This window comes from Sus scrofa, chromosome 13, assembly GCF_054392235.1.
Source record: "Sus scrofa isolate SSC_HxYL_T2T_F1_AM1 chromosome 13, Sscrofa_HxYL_maternal_Yorkshire_Landrace_v2.0, whole genome shotgun sequence".
NCBI classification, from domain to species: Eukaryota; Metazoa; Chordata; class Mammalia; order Artiodactyla; family Suidae; genus Sus; species Sus scrofa.
This window is the reverse complement of record NC_139395.1, coordinates 45,799,312-45,808,321: the sequence shown is the minus strand read 5'-3', so window position 1 is coordinate 45,808,321 and position 9,010 is coordinate 45,799,312. Positions and strand designations below refer to the sequence as shown.

Genomic DNA, 9,010 nt, shown 5'->3' with positions numbered 1-9,010 from the left:
GGCAAATTCTTGTACAGTTCTCCAGAGGAATGGCATTGTGACTGTGAGGCCTGGAGTAGCTCTTTGGACTCAGCTGGGCTCTAGGCCCCGGGGACTTGCCCAGGGCACATGGGAAGTGGCAGCCAGGATGACTGGTGCTGACTGAGCCTTGGAGAAGGAAGGCGAGGTGGGCTTCTGAACAACCTGGCTTCACAGTCCAGGTATTGCCCCAGGGGCCTCTTGGTCAAGCTGTAGCCTTTCCCAAGTCAAAGGAGGAAAAGGAGGTGGTTACAGTAGAAAGCAATTAGCAATACCCACGCTTACTGAGTACCTGGTAAGCCTGAAATGCTCCTTGGGCTTTCCTGCCTCTGCACCTTTGAATTTCCCAAACCTTAGGACTGAGCTTCCCTTCCCCATCCCCCCATGGGGAGAGGAGGCTGTTCAAGGACAAGGTCTGATAAAGGAGTCAACCGAGGGAAAGAACGTGGAACCGGCTGGCCCATAAGCGAAGCTCCCTAAACAGGAGTGGTGATGATCACCCAGAATGAGCTGCCCCCAGGCATTCTGGAGTCGGGCAGGGTGAGTTTGAATCCTCGCTTTGCCTCTCACCAGCTGTGACTCCCTTGCAAAGACTCTGCTCTGGGGGACCCTCGGCAGCCAGTGAGCGTGAAGCCAACTCAAATGGCCTCAGACGCAGCTGAGAAGGCCGTGAGGGGAGCAGGAGCTCAAGCCGGTAGATGGACACCTGGGAAGAGGCTCCTTATCCCCCTGTTCCCTTAGCCCGGTTCTTGCTTCAGGAGACAGAGAAGCGTGACCGAACCCAGCACTATGTGAAAAAGACCACACACACCACGACGAAGTGGGATTCATCCCAGGTTCACAAGGATGCTTCAACACAACGCAAATCGGTCAACATCGACCACCACATTAACAAAAGAAAAGTCAAAGACCACGTGATCATCTCAATAGATGCAGAAAAAGCGTGTGACAAAGTCCAACATCCACTCGTGATACACACTCTGACAAAGTGGGTGTGGAGGGAACATACCTTAACGTAATCAAAGCCATTGATGACACACCCACAGCAAATACAGTACTCAATGGAGAAAAGCTGAAAGCCTTCCCACTAACATCTGGAACAAGACAAGGATACCCAGCCTCACCACTGTTGTGTTCACCGGAGTATTGGAAGTCCTAACCACAGCAATCAGACAAACAAAAGACATAAAAAGGATCCAGATTGGAAGAGAAGTGGTAAAATTGTCACTGTGTGCAGATGACATGATACCATACCCAGAAAACCCTAAGGACTCCACACAACAACTCCTCAAACGGATCCATGAAGTCAGCAAAGGAGCAGGATACAAGGTTAACACTCACAGAAATCAGGAGGTCCCGTCACGGCCCAGCGGAGAGGAATCCGACGAGGAACCATGAGGTTTCGGGTTCGATGTCTGGCTTCACTCAGTGGGTTAAGGCGCTGGTGTTGCTGTGAGCTGTGTGGTGTAGGTCCAATTAGACCCCTAGCCTGGGAACCTCCATATGCCGAGGGTGGGGCCCTAAAAAGCAAAAGATAGAAAGACAGAAAGACAGAAAGACAGGAAGGAAGGAAGGAAAGAGAGAAAGAGAGAGAGAGAAATCAGTTGCATTTCTGTATACTAACAATGCAATATTAGAGAAGGAATACAAAAATACAACACCTTTTACAATCACACCCAAAAACATTAAGTACCTGGGAATAAACCTGACCGCGGAGATGAAAGTCTTATCTGCTGAGACCTGTAACACCTCAATCAAGGAAATTAAAGAGGATGCCAAGAAATGGAAGGATAGTCCATGCTCCTGGGCTGGAAAAATGCATATCGTATAATGGCCACACCAGCCAAAGCACTCTACAGATTCAATGGAATCCCTATCCAATTCCCCATGACATTGTTCACAGAACTAGAACAAACAATCCAAATACTTATATGGAACCACAAAAGACCCAGAATTGCCAAAGCAATGCTGAGGAACAAAAACCAAGCAGGAGGCATCACTCTCCCGGACTTTGGGCAATATTGCAGAGCCACAGCAATCAAGAGAGTGTGGTACCAGTACGAAAACAGACATACAGACCAGTGGAACAGAATCGAGAACCCAGACACCTACCGTCAATTAGTCTTTGCCAAAGGCGGCAAGAATATCAAAAGGGGGAAAAGACAGTCTTTTCAGCCAGTGGTGCTGGGAAAACTGGACAGTCGCGTGTAAATAAGTGAAACTGGAACACACCCTCACACCACGCACGAAAATAAACGCCACATGGCTTAAAGACTTAAACATAAAGCAAGACACCATCAAACTCCTAGGAGGGAACAAAGGCAAACATTCTCTGACATCTACCTTACAAACGTTTTCTTAGGTCAGTCTCCCAAGGCAACAGAAATAAAAGCAAAAATAAACCTATGCGACCTAATCAAACTGACACCCTTTGGCACAGCAAAGGAAACCATTAAAAAAAGAGAGAGAGAGAAACAAAAAGACCACGTACAGAATGGGAGAAAGGAGTTTCAAACGGTGCAACGGACAAGGGCTTCCTCTCTAAACTATGCAAGCAACTTATACAACGCGACAGCAAAAAAAGCCAACAACCCAACTGAAAAATGGGCAAAAGACCTGAACAGACATTTCTCCAAAGAAGACTTACAGATGCCCAACAGGCACAGGAAAAGATGCTCCCCATCTCGGATTATTAGAGAAATGCACATCAAAACTCCCATGAGGTACCACACCTCCCACCAGTCGGAATGGCCGTCATTAACAAATCCACAAATAACAAATGCTGGAGAGGGTGTGCAGAAGAGGGAACCCTCCCACACTGTTGGTGGGAATGTACCTTGGTACAGCCACTGTGGACAACAGTATGGCGGTGCCCCCGAAAACTTACCGCAGAACCACCACATCATCCAGCAATCCCACTCTTGCACATGCGTCCGGACAAACTTTTCCTCGAAAAAGACACATGCACCCGTATGTTCACTGCAGCGCTACTCACACTAGCCAAGACATGGAAACAACCTAAAGGTCCATCGACAGATGAGTGGATTAAGAAGACGTGGTATATGTACACAATGGAATACTACTGAGCCATAAAAAAGAACGAAATCAGGCCATTTGCAGCAACACGGAAGCAACTAGAGACTCTCATGCTAGATGAGGTAAGTCAGAAAGAGAAAGACAGTACCACATGATATCACTTATATCTGGACTCTAATCTTCAGCACAAATGAACCTTTCCGCAGGAAAGACACTCATGGACTTGGAGAACATGCTTGTGGCTGCACAGGAGGAGGGGGAAGGGAGTGGGATGGACTGGGAATTGGGGGTCAATGGATGCAACCTATTGCCTTTGCAATGAATAAGCATGGAGATCCTGCTGTGTAGCCCTGGGACCTGTATCTAGTCACTCATGGTGGAGCATGAAGGGGGATGACATGAGACAAAGAATGTATACACGTATGTGGGACTGGGTCTCTTTGCCGTACTGTAGAAAACTGACAAAACCCTGTAAACCAGCTACGACGGGAAAAAACCATTTAAAAAATATTCTTAAGAATACAGGTGGATGACGATCTTACAAAAAAGAGAGAGAGGGAGGGAGAGAGAGAGAGACTCAGACAGAGTGTTAAGGCACGAGTAAGGAATGGGGTCAGGAGTGGGAGGATCTGCAGCCACAGTGGCTGTGCCCTGAGATGATCAGGCTAGGCCCTGGGCACTCTCCCAGTGGCAGCTTCTAACCCACAGAGAGCAATGGTCCTGCGGAGGCTAGGCCTGAAAGAGTGTTGTCACCACCTGGCCCCCAGCCTGGGCTCCGCCTTTCCCAGTGCCCCTCCAGCTTCCCTACCGGTCTGGTTCTGACAGACATCCTTTCCCACCACGCTCTGCACTTAAAAGGCCCCAGTCGGACAAAGCACAGCCTCAGCCGTGTGTGGCCCCGCGTCCTCAGGCCAGTCCCAGAGCCCCGGGCTTCCAGGCATCAAAGCAAAGTGGTCAAGACAAGGAGCAGGGCCAGGGCTGAGCGACCTGGCTTCCGGTCCCGCCCTCCACCCAACCTGCTGACCTTCTGGGAGAAGGTAAACCAGATTTTCCCCAGCTGCCCCTCCCTCTCCCGCCCTGGGAAACGGAAGATGTCTTACACCTGCATGGGAGGCCCTCCTATCCTCCATGGAGCTATTCCCGCCGCACAGAACTTCAAGGTGCGGGCCAGGGGCCCAGTCTCCACTGGGTAAAGGGGGACAGCAGGCAGCCACTTTATACAGCCCCTCTTCATGGTCCCCCGGAGAAGCCTGGCCCGGCACAGGCCATTATCCATGTCCCCCACCCTGTCCCACTTTTCAGGAGCCTCCCGCAGGACACTCCCTCAGGCCATGAGGAGGAAGGAACCAAGATGCTTCCTGCGTCTTGCTTGGGCCTACCTGGGCAACTGGAAACCTCGCAGACCTGCGGGAGTGGGACAGCTCCGTCCACCCCATGGGCAGGTGTGCCGCCTTTAAAAAGAATACTTTTAGGAGTTCCCGTTTGGGCGCAGAGGAGCCAAATCCAGCTAGTTTCCCTGAGGATGCAGGTTCCATTCCTGGCCTCGCTCAGGGGGGTCCCGGATCGGGCATTGCCGTGAGCTGTGGGTGTAGGCTGCAGATCGCCTCGGATCCCACGTTGCTATGGCTGTGACATAGGCCAGCCGCTGTAGCTCTGATCTGACCCCTTGCCTGGGAACTTCCACATGTGGGCGGCGCAGCCCTAAGAACAACAACAAAAAAAGAAGAAGAAGAAGAATTTTACTTATCCACCATAAATAAAATAACAACTATATTGGGCTATAGTAGTACAGTATAATAGTACTGCCTTTTCTTTCTTTCTTTCTTTTTCTTTTTTCTTTTTTGCTTTTAGGGCCACACCCTCAGCCTCTGGAAGTTACCAGGCTAGGGGTGGAATTGGAGCTACCGCCACTGGCCTGCACCACAGCCATAGCAACGCGGGATCTGAGCCGCATCTCTGACCTACACCACAGCTCACTGGCAACACTGAATTCTTGACCTACCGAGGGAGGCCAAGGATCAAACCTGCATCCTCATGGATACCCGTCGGCTTTGCTTCCACTGCCCTACAACGTAGGGAAGTCCACCTACGATTTTCAGGTGAACAGGTGTAATCATACCATAACACACATGATGCTCACAAATATCATGCTATATGGAGAAACTGGCCAAAAGGAATATTTAGGTTCTACTTGTATCACCTGTAAATTTCAAGATCTAGCAATGCTAATCTAAGGAGTTCAAAGTCAGGGTCATGGTTATGTGGAAGGGGTTGCAAGCGGAAAAGGGGCAGGGAGGTTCCTGAGTGCTGGTTACACAACTGTGTTTATACAGCAAAATCTCAGCAAGCTGTACACTTACGATGAGTGCACCTTATTGGTATACATTTAATATTTCACCTAGAACTTTTATGCGTAGGAAAATTTCACATTTAATATTGAGGGGAAAGGGCAAATTGCAGAGTAACTCATGCAGTTTGATTCCATATGGAAAGCGTCAATCAATATAAAACAAGACACCGTATTTCTTCACGTTCATAAATGCATATAAATATCTAGAAAGATCAGAGCAGGGAGTTCTCTTGTGGCACAGCAGGTGAAGGATCCACAGTGTTGTCATTGCAGCAGCTCAGGTAACTGCTGTGGTACACGTTCAGTCCCTGGTCCAAGAACTTCCACGCCGGGTGGGCATGGCCGAAAAAAGAGATCAGAGCAGATACACACCAAGTTGATGAACGGAGGTTATTTGTGATGGGGGTGAGTAGGGCTTAGAGTCGCGTGGTCAAAAGGGCTTCAGCTGTCCTAGGATTGTTTATGAACTTTTCATAAAGAGCATGATGTCTTCTTTTTTTTTGGTTCCTTCTTAGGGCCGCACTTGTAGCATATGGAAGTTCCCAGGCTAGAGGTCAAATGGGAGCTATAGCGGCCGGCCTTTGCCACTGGCACAGCGATGCCAGATCCTTAACCCACTGAGCAAGGCCACATCCTCATAGGAGACGGGTTTGATTCTGCTGAGCCACAACCAGAACTCCAAGCGTATGTCTTTCTAAGAACAATTGTAATAAAAGAAGATGAAGGGAAGGAAGGAAGGAAGGAAGAGGGGCAGAAGGAGGCAGTCATGAGCGGACGACTTGGGGCCCAGGCACCCTTTGCTGGTGTTGTTACTATGACAACCCCAGAGACTCGGGTTTTACCTTGGTGATGGGAAGGGCCCCAGGGCCGCCCCAGAGCCCTTTTCAAACTCCCTGCTGCCTTCCCTCCAAGCCATCCTAGAAGGAACAGTGGCCTCACCCATCTCTGTGGTTACAGCACCACACACACACACCACACACACACACACACACACACACACACACACGAGTTCTCCCAGAGTTAAGGACTCAGGGTCAGGAAGTGGGAAGACAGGAGACAATGAAATTGAAGCCTGGAGGAAGTTGGTTTCACAAGAATTTATTTGACAGATGCGGGCCTGGGCAAAGCAGATGCTTAGGTCTCCTTGCTGGGATTTTAATGTGCCGAAAGGCCTTCTGGGTGAGTTGCCTGCAAATCCTTCACCGTCTACCAGGGAACCTTGGTGGACCGAATGGTGCGGGCCGGAAAGGTGGAGGCGGAAAAATTGGGGGACGGAAACCTGGCCCCGGGAAAATTGGGGGAGGGAAAGCCTGCCGTCGCAACCGTCATCCTCGTCCGACACAGACGCAGAACCTACGCCTACAATAGCACAGGCCACCTCCCCTGACACCTTGAACCTGTGACCAAGAGAAACAGGTTTCGGGTGGGGTCTGGCCAAGGGTCAAGACAAGAACCCTCCCTCCAGACTAGAAAAATCCCTGAATGGGGAAACAGTAAGAGGCTTGGGGCCCCGGTCCACCTCTGGCTGTGACCTTTGGAGCACGTGGTGGAATCCCCCACAGACACATAAGTGGACTCAGGCCCAGAGATGGCTGGGGCCTTGCCAGGGTCCCAAACCCAGCCCCGCAAAGCTGGCCAGGAGCAGGGCCTGCAAGTCCATTAGTCCGGTCACTGCCTCTCAGCCGACAGCACAGGAAGAACCCGCTGGGATCTTGGGAGAAGAGACAAGGCTGGGCCCCACCCAAGAGTGTGATTCAGAGGGTCGGGGTGGGGCCTGAAATGTGCCTTTCTGACAAATACGAGGGGGGGGACCCCATTGAGGGAACCGCGGCCCTAAGGATGACAGAGCCAGACCTGGAGCCCTGGGGCCGAGGTGAGGGAAGGGCCGGGGTAGGAGGGCCTTTCCACGCCCTGGATGGGGCAGCGGGTAACACTCCCAAGGAGTTCCCCACACCAACCCATTAGCAACTTGACACCAATAAGGGGCCACTCACCTCATTGCAGGTGATGTCGAGCGGGTCCTTGATCTGATCCAGGGTGACTGTCCCCACACACTGTTTCACCCGCTAGAAGGGGAGACTCAAGGTCAAACTGGGACCCCCCCTCCTCCATCCATGAGCTCCCAGCCTCACCCCAGGGCCTGGACATCTTCCCCAGCAGGCTCTCCTGTTCAGCTCCTTGGGAAGCATCCGCCAGCGCCCCCAGCCCCCAGCCTCACCCCGTTCTCCTTGAAGTCACACAGCTCCGGGGGCTGCCGGGTCGGCCTGGGACACACAGTCTCCTTCACCGTGAAGCTCACAGGTTTTGGGGTGCCCGGGTCCTCGTCCTGGTCAAGGATCAAAGTGGGGAGATGGGACTCGGGCTCAGGCTTCCCCCTCGGATCTGTCACCCCCTCCCCGCCCCCCACCTAGACAGCAGCCTCTGCAGCCCCTGCTGGGAGCCTGGCCCTGGGCTTGGTGCTGGGTGCACAGGGGAGGGGACAGAGCCCGCTCCTGCCTCACAGGCTGTGCAGGGCCCTGAGCCCACAGCCCAGAGGCTAAGGCGGGAAGCTCTCACGCGGGCAGGGCACCCAGCTCTGGGAAGGTTTCCTGGCAGAGGGGGTCCCCCTTAGAGGGACAAGTGCCTTCCTGGCAGGAGGGACAGCCTGAGCAGGGGGAGGGACAGGGAGCCCCGGGGCGGGTGGGGGACAGCCCCCGCCCCCCAGCCCCTCCTGAGCCCCTGCCCGACTCACGGCCTTGGGCGGCTGGTCCAGCTCCAGGAGGCGGTAGAGATTAGCTTCCGAGGACTGCTCGTTGAGGCGATCCACAGCACGAAGCACGGCCTCCCTGTAGCTGAGGGCCTGGGCGCTGGCCGAGGGCACCACGAGTCCCAGCAGCAGAAGCCACAGTGACCAGCGCCCCAGGCACAGGCTGGCCCTCTGGGTCTCCATGGTGCCCAGGTGAGCCTCCTCCCAGCCTGCGGGACCCTCCTTTATGCCCAGCCTGGGTCTGGGACTTCCTGAGCGGCCCCATCCCTGGCTGCCTCCCAGGATGCTGGCTGGACTTGCCTCAGCCCTGGCTCTTGCCTCAGGGGATTGCTGGGCAGTGGGGAAGGATGGGCGCCTGTGCAAGGTGAAGAAGTGGTTTCTCCATCGCCCTGACAGTGTCCTGGCCTCTCCTGGGCCCCACGGGCAGTGTCACAGGCAGGGTTGCTCAGGCGGGTTGAGTCCTTGGGTGAGGGAGGGACAGGCACAGTCTCACTCCCCCGCCTTCTCCCCACTATGGCATCTTCAGGAATCAGGGTCCAGGAGTGTAGTCAGCACTCAGTCTCCAGCTCCCTACAATGCTTGGTACTCAGTAGACACTCAGTAATGTCTGATGCGCAGATAAGAGGACCCTACCGCATCTGGCATCTTGCTTGCTCGCCCCGCCCGAGCCTCGGCCGTTAGCCCCACATCTTCCTGTTTCCTGACCCAGTCCTCAGCAAGTCAGGGGCTCCGCTCCATGTGTCCCCTCTCCTAGATTCTCTTCTACCTTCCTCATCTGAAAACGCTCACATCCCCAGCTTTCCTGAGACGGGGCCCATTGACCTTTTCTCCCTCACCCCGCCTTAGGAAGGATCATCTCA

The 9,010-nt window shown here is 53.2% G+C and overlaps 1 protein-coding gene across 1 annotated transcript; it reads right to left on the bottom strand.

Moving 5' to 3' along the window:
* Positions 1-6,488: 6,488 nt before the first annotated feature.
* On the bottom strand, positions 6,489-8,333 carry NPG3-PG-2 (protegrin 3). The gene is given in 4 exon segments (NM_001123150.2): positions 6,489-6,801; positions 7,399-7,470; positions 7,623-7,730; positions 8,136-8,333. Coding segments are annotated over 4 exon segments (450 nt in total). The 3' UTR covers positions 6,489-6,729.
* Positions 8,334-9,010: the final 677 nt, after the last annotated feature.